Genomic DNA, 17,367 nt, shown 5'->3' with positions numbered 1-17,367 from the left:
GAGGATTCATCTTCAGGAGGCATATATATTTATATATGCCTATCATGTATACATGTGATTTTTAAAAACATTCTACAAATGTTTTTGAGTTATAAAATATATGAGTCTATTTTATTATCCTATGTTTGGCATACTATTGTTTAGAGTTCTTGTATTTTTCCAAGAACCACGATTAAGAATAAAAGGCAGAGGAAGCTGATCATTTCCTGCCTCCAAATAATGTCATATCCACCTATGCTTAATTGATTTACAAGCACAGATAAATGCTGTTTTCAAGCAAGCTGTGGAGTATATAGATTTTATAGAATGACTTTGAAAGAAGAGCTTCGTTTATTCATGAAGAAAGGCCTTGCTTGAAATTCGTATCAATTTTCCAATCTGCAAAGCAACTCATCCACATAAAAAGAGTCAAAAAGGACTTCATTTAATTAGTGATATGTAGACTTTTGCATAGAAAAAGGTTACAAAGTAATGCAAAACAGACTAGGTACAGTAATTTTAAAACAAATATTTAAAAGTATAATTTTGCATAATGTTTAACATTCTTTTTTATTGCTTTCTCCACACAGCAGAGAAATGAAGTGCATAGTAATACATGCTGTGTCTGTATCTTTCACACATAAAAACTCACGTGCTCAATTTCAACGTATTAAGAGATTATTTTGTCATTAAACAAAATAACAACAAAAAACCAAAACACCATTACGTAGCACTAGTCTAGGCATGGACAAAACTAATTTATGTACATTTCGTTGCATACATTCATCTTGATTTGGGATCAAACACAATCTGGAGCTTGACAAGGAGTATTTAAAAATTGTGGCTTTTCTCTTTCCATTGCTATCTACCTCCCTGTCTCATCACCGCCAGAAATTCAACTTCTCCCTAAAGGATGACAAGAATAGATAGTACACATGATCAGGACAAAATGAAGAGAAAAGGTAAAAATAGTCCTAATAAAACTGAATAAATTAATCTAAGCTTTTACAAACTGGAGTTTTCAAGTTGGCATGAATGAAAAAGCCTCTGGCAGGCACACAGTGGGCAGGTGCTTGTAGGTGCACTCTGTAAATGTATGGTTTACATAAAGAAGCACCATATTTTGAGCCATGAAAGAAAAAGGTGCCTGGGAGTTTGCAGGCAGGGCAGAATGCTTGTTAATCTGAGCACTGACGGAATAATTGCTTGTACTTATAGCGCATCACTGAATGACACCACCCGGCAAGTCTGTACAAAGAAAGTCAACAGATAAAACCAGGTCTTTTAACTTGAAAATTCTTTTCAGCAATCTTTTTGGCTAATAAAAACCTGTTGGTTTCAACCAGACTTCTGTCCCCTTCCTTTCTTAACCTATCTTCCGTGCTCTTTATTGTGTAATGTTATACGTTCAGGAAAAAACTTCACTAGCTCAGGCACTTATGAAACATGAGTATTTTTTGTTTCCATCTAGTTTCAAGAGAATTCAGTCAGGGCATTTTTCTTCTCCAATTTAGATATACCGACACACTGCTGGATGGTACAGTCTGTATACTTTCCAGGAAAATTCTAAATGGAAGCAAGTGGGGAGTTTTCAAAAGTTGCTGATGTCAGTTACCAAGCTGCCTTAAAAAAAAAAAAGAAGAAAATAAGATAATACCACATTTCCACTTGTGAGGTTTGTGTCTCAAATAGCTTTATTGTTCCTTTGTGGATCTGTAGACATCTGTATGGCTACCTTCAGGGTGCAGAGGTTTTAAGCTGACTCTGAAATGAAGGACATTCAGTAACTATTGCAAGAAGTTCAGCGAAAACTTTAAAAAGCGCCCACTTCTGTCCCCCAGGGTCGGTAAGGTTTACTGTTTGTTCCGTTGCTTGTCTGCTGAGGGCTGGAAGTGGCTGACACGGACAAGGGCGGGCTGATGGCTGTGGCGGCGGCCACAGCGGCAGCCGCGTTCGGGGGGAGCATGGGGAAGGCCCCCGCGAAGGACAGAGGGAAGCTGTGCGCCGCCGCCGTGGCTGCGGCCGCGGCCGCGTGGACAGTGGCTGAGAGGGACAAGAGAGAAGTGGACAGGGGCGGCACGCAGGGGGCCACACTGCCCGTCGATGGCATCCGAAGGGCGGAATCTGCGTGGGCAAACGTGGCCGTGAGGAGGGCGGAGCCGTGGGCAGGAGGCACTTCTGCAGTCGAGGAGAGGCGACAAGGCGTTGACTCCGAGGTGTGGAGTCCGTTGGGTTGGAGCAGGGCCGTGGGGAGGTGGTGGAAGGCTGCCGCCCAGTGGTGCGGATGGAGGGGGTGGTGGTGGTGGGCCAGGGAAGACGTCATGGCCGCCGCCTCCCGCTGCGAGGCGCACGTGCTGAGATGAGAGACCAGGCGCACCCGCAGGGGATCCGAGGAGTCCAGGCCTTCCACGGAGCTCAGGTACCTCGCCACCTCGGTTAGGCACTCCCGGAAGCCAATGCTCATGAAGTCCATGGCGAGAGCGTGTGCATCAAAGTAGCCTAAAAGGAGGTTTGAGTCAAGTGGCCAGGAGAGAGAGAAGAGAAAAGGATCCCGTTACTCAAGGGTTCCACCAACTATGTTCCACTCTGTCTTTCAGAAAATTTAAGCAGAATGACGATCCTTTCTGAAAAAATGGTGCCAGTTACTGATGGCTGTAATTTTGCAGAAGGGAAAGTGCACTCTGAGTCTGACTGGAGGTTGTGCAGTGGATAGAACATTGAGTTGGGTGGGACACTGAGGTCCCAGGTTCTAAAAGCCGCGGTAGGGGGCCTGAGCAGGGGCTCACCAGCTTGAGCACAGTCCGGTTTTAGCATGGGATCATCAACATGATCCATGATCGCTGGCTTGTGCCCAAAGGTCACTGGCTTGAAGCCCAAGGATGCTGGCTTGAGCAAGGGGTCAATGGCCCTTCTTGTCTCTCTCTCTCTTCCTCTCTCGCTAAAAATATAAGAAAAGAAAGAAAGAGAGAGAGAGAGAGAGGAAGGAAGGAAGGAAGGAAGGAAGGAAGGAAGGAAGGAAGGAAGGAAGGAAGGAAAAAAGGAAAGGAAAAAGGAAAGGAAAGGAAAGGAAAGGAAGGACTTTGTAATTCACATGTGTGATGACTCTGACAATGCTTGCAACCAAATATCACAGTGGCTAAAAAAATTAAGAACATCATGTTTCAAATACTTGTAGAAAATAAGTGGTAGCTCTCCTTTTGTACTGTGGCCTAGTGAAATTCCCTAGTCAATTTTTTCATGGGACTACAGAGTTCCAGTCTGTCTCTGTCATATGAGTTGGAGATTAAAGGGCTTTTCTGAAACATCCTCACTCTCTTGGCATTTAAAACAGAGATGTAAAATGCAGCTTAGCAGTTTGAGAACTTCCTAATAAAGCACTTTCCTTGCATCATCACTTACTATATCTTAAATTCAATAATGCTTCTTGACTCACTGTGGCTTTTGTTAAATCAACAAAGTAAAAACATCTTGTCATTACTTTGTATGAAAGAATCATAATGATTTTAAAAAAAAGTTTGGTAACTAATTTGAAGTTCTTATTTTTCTATCAGGCAATATAAGACTGTTTTCCTGATAGGAAATTACTATAACTCCTACTTTTCCTGAAGTTCAAGTACATATTCCCTTCACTGGTTAGCTTACTTTTTCCTGGCATCCACCCAAGAAAAAGCTGTGTTAACTGTGTCAGTGTATACACATTTACCCTCACGCTAAGGTTACCATAAAAATGGCTAGGGCTGGGTCACATTTATGAGAATCCCTTCTTATGCAAAGATAATACATTATAATAGAAAACAGTAATGTCTCATCATTATCAGTGCCACTTTAGGGTACAATAATAATCAGACTATGGGGAAATGTCATCACTTTGAATGAGCAAACTCTAATATGTACAAACATATCCTTTACAGATTCTTTCTCCTTTTAACTTTTTAAAAAAGCAATATTCAAGTTAAAAGTTCAGTCTACTCACTTTGGGGATGCATGCATATATCAATAAAAAATGTCATATTCAAACAAGGTCATTTTCATAAGGCATTTACTACATTATCTTTTCTGTGTTTTTGCAGATCGAAGTATTACCTGTTTGATTTACCACCTATTAATAATTAGACTACCCTATTCTGTAACCAAAGCACTTCGGAAAATAGAAGTCACTCTATTCTAGTGTTCTAAAGCTAGAATTCCAATAGAGCTTTCAAGCTCCAAAAAGACATCTGGAGCAAAATTATACACTATTAAAACAGTAACAACAGCACAAAGCTGATAGAAGAGACTATCATGAAATGTGGAAGATTAGGACTTCTGCACAGTTAGCAACAAAGCCTCTGGAATTAGAAGGAAATCTCTTCCTAAAGTAGCCACATCCACAGAAAGATTTCACATGCGTGTCCTTGGGGTTCTCTGTGGGGCTTTGTGACTTCAATGGTAAAAGAATAGGGAGGTGACCACCAGTGTAGACAGAGTTCAGAAATCCAGAGGGATTTAGAAATTCAGATTACCAAATCCTCTCCAGAAATTATTGCAACACTAAGGTAGACTGTAAAGTTTCAACCAACAGAATTGGAATCCTAGCAGCTTCCAAGAATTTTCATGAACAGGCATGAAATAATTAAAATCTGTGGTCTCTCAGCTGTATGTCATTGTATGTCACTGAATTCTCTGTTGCACCTTAAGGAATATAACTATGCAATTCTTACCCCACTGGTGAGTAGGAGGGCTGTACTCAGGTCTATACCACTTCTGTGTCTGGGCCACCACTGCTCAATGGCTTTAAGTGAATAAACTCCAACCATCTTGTGAGGTGGACACTAGCATTGTTCTCACTTCACGGATAAGGAAATTGGGAGCTCCGAGAGGGTTAGAACTTTATCCAGGATCATAGAGCAAATACATAGCAGTGCCAGGGTTTGAAACTGGCACCCCGACTGTAGAGCCCAGGCTCTTCACTAGCATGCTATGAGGCCTGTAAAGCAGTTGTGAGTCTTGGACAATGTGAAACCCCACTGCCTGCCCCTCCTCTTCAAGGCCCACACATTCTCCTGCCTGATGATCTGTTTAATGACCTGGCAGTCAGGCCCCTTATATGTGCTTACTTGGAAATGTGTGTTCATAAACTATTCTGGGATGAATTTTAGGACTCTTCAGGTAGCCAAGAACAGCAAACAAGATCGATCTTAGTTTTTATAAGACCTAAGAACAATATTACTCTATAGAAGTATAGCTCGTGCCAAATATTTGAAACCCTGATAAGAATTCTTAGTCTTGTGGTTAATAATGCCAAAGGAGGGAGAGCAATCAAACAACTTTTCTTGTACCATCACTAACTCAGTCGGTCTAATATCCCAAGGCAGTAGGGGCAGAGATGAAATCATGGGGCTGGAGGGGCCTTAGAGCTCAGAGAACTAGTGTAGGCCTCACGTGCAGCAGCGCACTTCTGCCTCTGGTCACAGGCAAGGCAGTCACTTGGCTTTTAAGAATTCACTCACTTCTCTTCACCATTATGTAAGAATGTTTGCACTGTATACTTAGGGTTACATTATAATGAGTAGAAATAAAAAACCCACGCCCATTCATTCAGAATGGTTCCTTGAGCAGGTGTAACCAGGGGTAAGTCACATCTGTGGGCTTCCCTGTGCAATGATCAGTCCCACCTGACACATAAATATTCAGACATAAACAGGTTAGAAGCACTCCTTTGCTCTTTTTCTTCTCTCCTATCTCCAAACCCCCTTAAATCAGAGGTAAGCTCAGTATAATGCAGCTATTCCAAAGGAGGTGGCTCTAGAATGACTTTCATTGTTGTTTTCAGATGTTGGCTGGTCTTGGATTTAGAGGGGATGGTCAGGGCTGTGTTCCACAAATCCTCAGTGGAGTTAAACACTGAACTACTTCCATACCAACTGGTGAACAGCTACTTGACTCCAATGCTGTTTCTGCCCTGATCTAGGGCAGACTATGACACTGTGTACTAAAAGGCTGATAGAGAAGCCTCTAGAGTGTAGGTGCAGCAGCACTTGGCCTCTTGCGTACTGTGACCTTACCCAGTTGCCAAATATATTAAATAACACCCTTGGCTAAGATGAATGGCAAACATTTGTTTGAAGGGTGAAAAAGATACACAAGGGTGAAATCCAGTATAAGTGAAATCTGGAATAATAAAATCTTAATGAATATTACAATTCTGCAATCTGAAGTCTATTTTTAGCTTGAGATGAGGGTCCCTCCCTGACCCCTTGGATTATGCTTCCCAAAATCACTGTAGAATACAGAGGACATCTCTCCAGGACACTGGCTTCTGTTTGCTCTCGCCAGGAATGACTGCTCCATTAACGGTTTCCAGTAGAAATTCACTACCTGCACTTCAAATGCTTTGTCTGGTCTGAATCCAAGACCAACTAAAATCTGAAAACAACGATGAAAATCATTCTAGAGTCATTTCCTTCAGAATAGCTGCACTATCCCGAGTTCTAGCTCTGATTTAACGTGGCATTTGAGGGAAAGGAAAGAAGAAAAAGAGAAAAAGATCATCTCTAACCTCCTGTTTATGTTTGGATGTTTGTGTGTTTGTTTTGTCTAACTGTACAGATTCCAGCATGCACTTCTGAAGTCCCAAACAAATCTCTGACCAGGCTGCTGTGAATGAAGCTTTACTCCCACAGTATTATGAAAGCAAACACAAGCCCAGGGTCAAGTGCTTCTTTTGTTCCAGAAGTTCTTTCCCACGCGTTCAATCCTGCCATTAGCATTGATTTCCACGGGTTTAATCTGGGACCTCCTATCTCAGCTTGTTAAAGAACTGTTCAACTATGACTTCCTTACAATCTTAGGGGGTAAAAATGAAAAGAAAAATAAAAAGGTGGAAAGGAGCAGGGGAATGAAGTTCCCCACTTACCTTTACCCCCAGTGGCCTGAAGCATCTTTAAATGATCCACTGTCATTTGTAATATTTCAGCTTTTTCTAATTTTGCAGATCCCTGCATAAACAAATAATAAAGTCTTATAAGTCCTATGGAAACTAATTTGAATCATTTTACACTGGACTTTCAATTTTTCCTCTCACTAGAAAATTCTAAGTATAATTTTTTTCACAGAAAAATCTGAATTCTTTCCCAACTTTAAATGACAGCTATGTGCCATTTCAACTTTTAAAGACTAACAGGCATAATAAATATTTTTATAAGAATAATGATACTTCCCATATCATTCCACCAGAATTATTACAATTGTGAAAACCTCAAACTTTGCATCTAATTAGTACCTTGATTAATAGTATACTTAATTTATCATCCAATTATTATATAGACCACCCACTAGTTCTATATAATGCTGACGTTAGCTCAGTCAAACACAACTCTGGAGGATAAAGAAGACAGGATCTTAAATTATGGTTGAAAGTATATTATTTAAAAATAAAAAATTCTACCAAGTCTTTAAGGTAATTCATCCTAGACCACAGGTAAGAAGAAACAAAAATAAAATAGGGAAGATTTTTAATATTTTTTTCCCAATAATTACCAGCAGGTGTCACTATGAATTCCAAGATCATAAATAAAAGAGCACAATTTACTACTTATCTAGCAAGCATCAGCAACGTGTCAGGCAACTTAAGCCTTTTAAAGTAGTTCTTAATAAAATTGTCCTGAAAATGTATTTTTCTGTTACCCCTTTTTAAAAGAAGGCGTCTGGAAACCCAGTGAAAACTGTTCCGCCCCAACCTGAGGGCTGTGGGGGGCTTCTCACTTCCTAGAAGAGCTAACTAATTAAATCAGTATGGTTTTCTGAAAAGGAAAAACTGAAGTTTATTTCAGGTTCCTATGCTTTACTTGTTTTGTGAAAATTATCAGCACACTGCCAACTATTTAAACTGCTTGAAAGAACATCGTTCTCATCATACTGTGACAGGGCCAGCTCACGAAGGGTTAGTAGCCAAGCTCTGCAAACGGGAACGTCTGTGTTTATGGTAACTAACTTGCCAAGCAACTGAGATTTGCTTTTAAGATTTGCCTTAAGTTGACATTTAAGAAAAAAAAAAAAATCTAACATACCCCCTAAATCATCAAACTGATGGTTCCTTATAATTGCAGGCATTTAAAAATCATTGAATACTGATATTTTCATTTTCAGCCTACTGTCATTAAAAGTGCTACAAATCAAAACTACAATTTCCACATTATATCTACCTAATTAAAGACAGTTTCAGCATACAGAATGAATAACCATGTTTCTCTTAAAAATGTATGCTCACTAGCATATTACATCTTGTACTTCAATCAGTGTTCAATTTTTCCATGAAGATGTACAGTAGTTTCAGAGAAAGTGACTAATAACAAAATTACAATTCTGAATAGTTTTTGAGGGCTTACAATGAAATAAACAACAAAAATGAAGTAAAGAAACAACTGTTATTTTATATTCTATTTGAATTAAACTGAAAGTATTTTCAACAAGGGTTTGATGCCACATTCTCTGAAAGATGCTCTTAGAAATCTGTGCATTAGCCGTGATGGCAGGAGGAGAAACATCTTTTTCAAAACCACAAAGAAAGATTTACATATTTGGCTTTCTACTTTTACAGGTGTGCAAAATCTTTTTCTTTTTCTTTTGGAAAGGAATACTTGAATTCTGAAAAGGGTATATGGCTTGATTTTTACCAAACTTTCAAAAAGAGGCTCCTAATCAAATATCATTCTGCTAACCAAGGGATTAAAAATGAAAGCATGTAGGTTGGTAAATAAACTGTTTAAGTATTATCATTTAGGAAATAGAGCTAGAGATGCTACTTTCTGGGCTTTGGTAATTTTGAAAATGAAAAGCTTACCTCTTTTTTTTAAACTGAGACAAAATAAAATTTCACATATATCTTTTTTTTTTTTTTTTTAGAGACTACATACATCTTGGTTTTAAACAAAACCACGACTGGTCTTCATAGGAAAAAAAAAACAGAGAAAGTACGAACACTGTTACCCTTACGGGGAAAATAAGCTCAAGAATGGGAATGTTTTTCAACTTCACGATGGATTATGTTTTTAATAGTTTTGCTACAACAAAGCATTTTATTGAAATCACTGCTCTGTGCCAGATCGGGGCACATATACCATAATTTTAATGAGCTTTAACAGGAACCCACAATCCCAGATGAAAGAATCGGATTTTTTGAGCTTTTTGGTTGGGGTGGTCAGGGGTGAGGGTAGCTTACTTGTTTTTCAAATGCAGTTGGCACCAGTCGCCTCAGCTCAGATAAACTGTTATTTATCCGATCTCGACGCCTTTTCTCTATTATCTATCCCAAAGAAAGCAAAATAAGAGTTTATAAATACACAAATGATAAACTTACTCAAATGGAAAAATACAACTGTTACACATTAGGCTGGATTACACGAAATAAAAAGAAAAAAAATCACATACCCCTCTCCTTTTCTTTCTTGCCATAATTTGAGATGTTGTTGTTGGAGAATTTGATCTAATCACAGAGCCAGAACTTTGCCTGTGAAATAGGAAGAGTATGTCAGGTGCTGCATTAAGATAACAACTGTTTCTTCTGAGTACTTGATGCCACCCATTAAATATTGAGAATGATTGCACAGTTCAGGTCTGTGCTATTTTATTTTTAAAACTTGCTTTTACTCTTAACATACTTTGCTTTCGGCTTATCTATTTCTTTTTAGGTAGTAATCATACTTTTTTTAGATTTTAATAAGTGATCTAGATACCAAATTCATTTGGCAAAAAAAATCCCTAAACTTTTAAATCTCCTAGTGAAATAATTATGGGCAGTCAGGGTGAGAAATTAGATATCAGCACTTCCTACTTTCACTCATAAATGTTTCTTAAAAGTCAACTAATCTCTAATAGCATCCTCCTCCTCTTTCCGGTCAGACACACTTAACAAAGCAAAGCTATTTCAAAATAAAGCCTGTGTGTAGCACCACTATCAAACAGATATAAAGTCACATGTCAAACTATTGTTTCTAGATGCAATCTTTAAAATAAACAGGTTATTTTACTATTTCAGTTAGTCATCTCACAACAGAAAATGACAGATTTAATGTTTTGTATATTAATCTTCCAAAAGAATACCCCAAATTACATATGCTACTGATAGGAAAATTGAAATCAAATCAGCTACTAGGTAAATGATTTAGTTTGAAAATGAAATATGTATGTAAGTATCTTTGTGCCTTCAATCTAAGCTTAAACCTTTTAGGTGCTGCAACTCATCTTGAGTTTCCTAATGAAAAGACATTTTATATTGAAAGTTCAATCAAGTTGTCATTCTGTCACTTAGAATTTTTGCCATCCTTTCTAGTTTGTATCTGCTACTCTTAAAAATTAATGGAGTCTAAACTTCATGTTCTCAGATTCTCCAGGTTCCTGTTATTTGTTCTCTTTCATTTTAGAAATGCTGCACACACCAGGTTCTTATTACCTCATCTTCTCACTTCTGGATCTTATTTCTGAATTAACTGTCTTCCTTATTCCCACCCCTTCTCAACGGGTTTCTCTTTTCACATGACATCGTCTGTTTTTCTGATCTTATTAAGATGACACAACACTTTAATAATTAGATGATACTTTGCAGACAACGTTGCATGTAAATCTGTTTGCCTTTTCGGGCTTTGGTTTGTATGTATTAGAATAACAGCATTAAAAGGAAAAAAACCGTATTAAAAATTTTCCGAAGGTAGAAAGAATTTCCCTCTTTTGAGTGACAGCTGCAGATAAATAATTAAGGTGCTTCTGGGGATGCCAATTAGAACCAATTATCATTTGACCCGCCTTGGCATTAAAATGCCTTGGTAATCTCCCTCTGTCACTGGAAAGTAAAGGTCTGGCTTCTGTGATCACGACCCCGATCTTTTCCTGACTTATGAAGAAGCAGTCAAAAAGATGATGCCCGAAAGGATCCTTACATCTGTCAGTCACTCTCCTGTCAGCCGAGCCACACACGATCAACCCGGAAAGCTCAACCTACTCAGCCGTGGCACCGCAAACTGCTTTAATCTCTCCAAAAAGCAGATTTAAAAAAATTAATGTGTTTTCCTTTTCGCTTGGCCCATTTCGCAAGTGCCCCCAATCCAGATTCAGTGGCGGGGGCGTCTCCCGTGGCCGGGACGTGCTCGTCCGCGGGCTCCACGCTGACAGCCGGGCGCCCTCCCTCGCCAACTCCTGCACTCTCAGTCGCGTCCCCGGCCCTCTGCGCCCCACCCCTAGAGCGCAAACCGACAGCCCTCGCCCCACCCCACGCGCGCTCCTGAGCGCCCACCACTCCATTCCTCGGGCAAAACTTTCCCGGCCGCGTTGGAACGCCGCGGTGAGGAGCCTCGGGGTTTCCTAGGAGCCGCTCCTGCACAAAGCTCCCCGACGCCGCGAGCTCCGGGCAGCTCCCGCCGAGCCCGCGCTCACCCTGAGTAATTGTTCTCGCTCCCCACGTCGATAGTCTCGTCCATGTCGCTCTCGGAGGTTGTCTCCTCGCAAGGGCGCTTCATCACGGCGAAGACGGCGCGGGGCGCAGCCCGGCCGGAGACGCGGACTCCGAGCGCGGCGCAGCGACCTCCCTGCCGGCCTCCTCCCTCCCGCCCTCCCTCCCGCCTTGGGCCCGGGCAGGCGCGGATCCCGCGGCAGCGCGGTCGGCTCCTGGCGGCTCTTTCCCACGCCGCAGCCGAGCTCTGCTGCAAGAACCGGCGCCGACCACGCCCCCCCCGGCGGGCGGGGCCACCTCCCGCGCCTCCCTCGTGCAGGCCCGCGCCGCCACGGCGGGCACCGCCTCCTCGGGGTCGGCCTGGCCCGCGATTGGCTGGGGCTCAGAGGCGGGGCCGCGCCCGTCCTAGGCGGCCTCAAGGCTCCGGGTGAAGCGTGGGAACGCCGCTTCACACCTGGGGCCCTGGAGCAGCGCTCGGGAAGGGAGAGGTCGCTGCGAGCGTGAGCGCCAGGCTGCTGTCTTTAGCTAGGGAAAGGCGCAGACGTGGGCGCGGGCGCCGGGAGGGCGGGCCGGCGCGGGGTGGGCCCTTGGACCTCGGGGTTTGGCCCTGCTCCTCACCCCTCCGTTTGCCGGTAAAGTTTCAGTCCTGGGTTTAAAGCATAACCCCAAGCGCGTGGCTGAGTGTGAGCGAGCGTGTGTGACGTCGGGAGGCGCCGTGGCTTAACCGAGCCGCCCCACTCGGCTTTCCCATGTCTGGACCAAAACTGCTGAGTGGCTGACCCCTGCGGTCACATTTGCCCTCTGGGGTTTTTGAAAACCTTAAATCAAAATTACTTTTCTCGCTGGCAACTCCCGAGGCTACTTCCGCGGCCTCTGGGCTGTGAACAGATAAGGACGTGTTTCCCCGACCAGGTACATAATCGGTGGCGGTCGGAGGGGCTGAGGTTGTCCCCTACACCATTTTCTATTTGCTCTAAATCAATTATTTTCATTTGTCCACCGACGCTGTGGACAGTTGATCCCGCTGATGAGACCGTGCCTGGAGTTGTGTCTACTCGGGTGGCAGGAAGGGCTAGAGCAATAATGCGGGTATTTCAGGACACAATTTTAGTAGGTTTTCAAATTCGAGCTTTTCGGGCTTGCATTGTCCAGATAATTGCAATTCGCCACTCTCACTGGTTTGTGCAGTCGCGGCGGTAGGTTTAAGTAGACTCCCGGACGTGAAAAATCGCTCTGGAAATTGAATTTGTTTTCTAAAGTTTGAATTCGTGTCCAGTTTTTAATGCATGGGACACTGAGGATTGTAAAAACTCTAGATGTGCTTTCAAAACATGTTTTCAAGCTTCTCTTTCCGTGCTTTGCGGTATTTTTAAACCGGCTGCGCCGCTGTGCCTCTGCGACGGCAGCTTGGGTCGGTTTGCCCACCCGGGCGCCGCGGTACCGGGAGGCGGGCGGCGGGTTGGTCCGAGTCCAACTGGAGACTCTACTCGTTGCGCTGGGACAACTCCGTGCTTGGTGGAGAAACTCCCCTAAGAAAGGGGCATCTTTTAGTCACCACTACCCTTCGCCACAGACCGATTCCTACTTTTCTGGGTATCTGCTCAAGGCGTTCGTTTGAAACTCTATTCCCTCCCCACACAAGATCGTCGCGAGGCGAGAAGAGGAAAGGTTGCCACGTGAAAGCCTGGTCCGCGGGGGTTGGGCTGGGAGAGAGCGGGAGGGACTTGCCGGCAGCGTGTTAAGCCCTCATTAAAACACAAAAACCCTTCCCCACACGCCCTCTTCTTTTTTGTACGGTCCCCACCGCGGTGCCTGCAATAACCGTGTGAACAGAAACCCGAAACGTTCCATCCCGACTTCTGAAACTTAACCCCGGGCAAAACACACAGTCGGCGGGGGCCGGGCGACGGCTGGCGGGGCTGGACCGGGTCAGATCAGGACTGTGCGGCCGCCCGGGGCGGTGACGCCCCCAGCTCGGCTGTCTGCCGCAGGGCGGGCCCCGGCCCGCGCAGGTCTCCGGGCCTCTGCTCCAATGCGGCGCAAACGTCCTGAGCGCGCTGAGCGTGGCTGAGCCGACCCGCTTCTCGCCCTCGCCGACCTCCCACGACGCCACCTGGTTCCCAGGCCCCGCAGCCCAGCGACTGAAGAGCTGGGCGCTCGCGGGTCGGCTGCCCCATCTTGCCGGAGGGTGCGCTAACTCGACTTTAGGTCGGCCACAGGGGAACACGCCACAACCGGCCTGGCGCGAACTTGTCCTTCACAACTTTCAGCGGGGACTGGACGTTTTTCTGAAAGCGAACGACTACAGGTGCAATTAACGTTTTCCACGAGAGTAAATTAACGGGCGCTTCCAAACGCCGGAGTCAAAACCTGAGATCGTCGTTGAAACAATATTAGTTCTTTTTCACCATACTGGTGTATTTGATTGCAATAGCAATTGCAGATAGGGAAGAGGTTTGCTTGCAATGAAGTAGCAACTCGATGTAGTTTTCCCATATTTTTCTTTGAAATCTTAACCGCTGTATCGTGTTAAAAGGAAAATATAGCAGGGACGTTCAAAAAGCACACGTGGATTTAATGTCGTTTAAAATACTTTATAAGCAAAGAGGATCATGTTCTACAAGCTTTTATAACAGTGCTTGGTACATGATAAGCGGTATGTAAGTCTGTTAAACGAATTCATAGGGCAAAAGACATCGGCATTTTGAACACCATTAAAAGATTAATATGCTCACTTATCTGCAAAATACTTAATCATGATTAGGCAGCACGAGATTTATCAGTTAGGTCTTTTATTCCCCTCAAGTATTCCATTTGCCTATCCCCTGGTTAGGCTCCTTGTCTGATCCATCTTTCTCTGAAAGGGTCTCTCGGTCAGAGGGCGAAACAGAAAGAGGAAACTCTTTAAAACGTCTCAGCATACTTAAAAACGGTCGAGGATTGTCGGGGGCCGAGGAAGGGAGGTGTAGGGGTGGTGTATGGAAAGAAAGAATAGAGAAGATGAGAGGACCAAGAGATTTCAAGCCTCATCGCCCTTCAGAGACATCCTTTTCAGCGAAAGTTGCTCGCAGGCTTCCTAAGAGCCCGGGCAGAAGAAAAGATGTCTGCGCGCAGAGCAAACTCAGTTCTCTCCTTTTCAAAGATTTGTACAATGAGATAATTAGACCGGAAGATAGGAGCGACTTTCCTAGGAACGAAATGCCATTTGGAAAGAAAGTCCTGGATTACGGCACTAAGGGAATGGAGGAGGGGAGAATCAGCTGCCTTCCCGAAACTGGTCATGCCACTTTGTGTGTGTGTGTGTGTGTGTGTGTGTGTGTGTGCGCGCGCGCGCGCCTATGTGATTTAACTCCAAGACACGAGAGTGAGATATCGAATGCCAAGATCTGGAAACATCTGATTCTCAATGGCCCTGATCCTCCTCTACAACTCTTCCCTCACCTGTTTAATACTATAAAGTTACTACTGTTGCACCTATATTTATGTCTGGTGATCTTGATCTAGGCTTATCTTGTCCCACAAATTTGAGTTCTGTTGCACAAATTAAAGATGTGATAATTGCAATCCTCAAATTCCCCTTTGCAGCGTTTTGGGGGAAAACGTGCAGTCTTTTTTTTTTTTTTTTTTTTAATTCTTCTTGATCTGCCTTTTTCTTTGTTAGAGCACTCGGATTTTTCAAGATCAATGGTCACATTTCATTTGTGCTTCTCTGAACCCTTTGAGGTGCTGCCTGCAATTAGTTGAAAAGTTTCTGGTCACTTCAGTATTTCAGTTCTCTTAGGGCATGACACCATTTAAGAAAGTGTCTTAATTTAGTTTCGCAGTGAAATACAGGCAGCTCTGTTATTTTATGAACTTTGTTAATGTGAAAAGCCTAAGTGCAGGTCCTTCAAATTAAGTCCAATATTTTGCCCTATCTTAAATATAGTTTTTACATGGTTTTCTTGCAAAGGGAAGACAAGATGTTTGCCCTGAGATTGTTCTGGTCTATTTTCAATTGCTGGGCAGGTGACACACACCATGCATCTGTTGGCAGCCTTTTGGCCTGCCTTCCTTAACTATCAGGCTGTTGTGAGCTGGCAACGCCTTCAAGTGTGTATGAGACTACTGCACCCTGAGAGTGGAGGCCAGGGGCACAATTCTTGTAAATTTCAATACCTTTCTCAGCATCAATCTGGCATCAGGCAGGCCAACCTAAAGTCCTTGTGTGACACATTTTCAAGCCAGTCAAGTGAAACAAAGCTGAAAGGAAGGGTGAATTTAGGCCCACCAACCTTGAAGTCATCAACCTGGTCAGCCACACAAAGTGAATCCTATTTCTTGGCTTGCTCCAATAGGTGCTGCTTATTTGTTATGTCAGAAACTTCAAGATAGGAAATCTAAGACCCAAAGCCCCCTTTCTTGGAAGCTAGAATGTTTAAATTGATCTCTGTTATTAAGGGGCAATTTATTTAAAAGCTTTTATTTCATTAGTGGTGTTATTAGTGCTTAGCACATGCCCAAGGATGAAGGCTGGCTTTATTGCAGGAACTTGAGAAGAAGATTGTATAATTAAGTAACCAGTTTTCCTATAAGCAACAGTCAAAACACTATCTTAACTTCTCTTTTGTGAGGGTTAAACTGATGATGGCAAGCTTTTCTTTTAAGGACATTAAATTTTTTTTCCATTTTTGTTAAAGTTGGTTTGATTGACAACCCTCCCCCCTTTTAAGGGTACAGTTAAATACATTCACTTCTCAAAATCATCTTAAAATTAACTACATCCTTATCTTCTAGAATGAGATGACATATAGTGGATGCACAATAAATGGTTTGCAATGAATTTCTTCTTAAAATTAATGAACTGTCTCTTTTTATATATATGAAATTTAGATAAAATAGAATAATAAAACTGAAATATCTATGAACTAAAAAACATGTAAAAATGAAAAGAATATGCTTAAATTTGAATAGGAAAGCATTTATTATGAAGGAACCTTTAGTTCAACCCTGAGCTTCCTGGCAGCCAAGTGAGAAAGAGAAACACTATTAGTGCGTTTTCTAATTCTTATAATCAGAAAAGATGAAACACATTGCTTTTCAAAAAAAAACACAACAACCAAACAAACTTGATTCAGTTGCTGAATTCTAAAAGAACTACTGCCTTGTTCATAGACATTAAAATTTTTATTTTACTTAAAAGTTATTTTCTTTGTTTAAAAGATTTCCTCAATATGTATATTAACTATAACATAAACAATGACATTCATTCACTGGTGGGATTCAGCCTGTTGGCACTGGTTTGGCAGAACTGATACCTAATTTTTGTTAACTTTGGCAAACAGGTTTTTATTTTTATTTATTTTTGGCAAATAGGTTTTTAAAATGGCACTTGTAACCAGAGTTCTTTCTAAGTTGGGTGCCTGGGCAGCGCCCAATGTAAAAATCACAAATTTATATTCCTTAGTCTTTTTTAACATTCATCTTCACAACAGTATATTCTAAACACCTGTAATACTCTTCATTTCATTCATAGGTGGAAAAAATTGCAAATGATGCCAAACAAGAAGCAATATGGAAATATTGTAAATAACAGTTTTATTGTTTTTTATCAGGTGTTATTTAATATTTTTTCATTAATATTTTTAAACTCTTATAATTTAGTTTTGTGTACCTCTTCTATTGTTCTTATTTAAGTATTAAAAGCATGACATAAACTACCTTTCGGTATATTGATTTTTTTACACTTAAAATGGTCATTAGGCCAGAGAACCAGTTGTTAAGTTATTTGAATCCCACCGCTGTTCTTATTATACAGAAATGGAAACAATAGTTTATCTCTTGACAGCTGAATAAGCCACTAAACTCTCAAGATTAATTAATTGACATTAATAGGATAGTGTCTCAAAGAGCTACAAAAATGTGGGTTCTTTATAAAGAGTTTTTGCTTCGAGTTTCAGGAAAAAAAAGTTAAACCAATGATTCCT

At 42.1% G+C, this 17,367-nt stretch overlaps 1 protein-coding gene across 2 annotated transcripts; it reads right to left on the bottom strand.

Moving 5' to 3' along the window:
* Positions 1-355: 355 nt before the first annotated feature.
* On the bottom strand, positions 356-11,537 carry HEY2 (hes related family bHLH transcription factor with YRPW motif 2). Of its 2 annotated transcripts, XM_066248398.1 has the most exons (6): positions 11,386-11,446; positions 10,893-10,985; positions 9,388-9,466; positions 9,179-9,262; positions 6,875-6,956; positions 356-2,478 (listed from the first exon to the last, which is right to left on the bottom strand). In XM_066248398.1, coding segments are annotated over exons 2-6 (933 nt in total). In that variant the 5' UTR covers positions 10,895-10,985; positions 11,386-11,446; the 3' UTR covers positions 356-1,792. The 2 variants fall into 2 exon arrangements, with proteins under 2 accessions (XP_066104495.1, XP_066104494.1); XM_066248397.1 differs by lacking the exon at positions 10,893-10,985 and having other exon boundaries at positions 357-2,478; positions 11,386-11,537.
* Positions 11,538-17,367: the final 5,830 nt, after the last annotated feature.

The sequence above is a fragment of the Saccopteryx bilineata genome, chromosome 12, assembly GCF_036850765.1.
Source record: "Saccopteryx bilineata isolate mSacBil1 chromosome 12, mSacBil1_pri_phased_curated, whole genome shotgun sequence".
In the NCBI taxonomy this organism is placed as follows: Eukaryota; Metazoa; Chordata; class Mammalia; order Chiroptera; family Emballonuridae; genus Saccopteryx; species Saccopteryx bilineata.
This window is presented reverse-complemented; position numbering and strand designations above follow the sequence as displayed.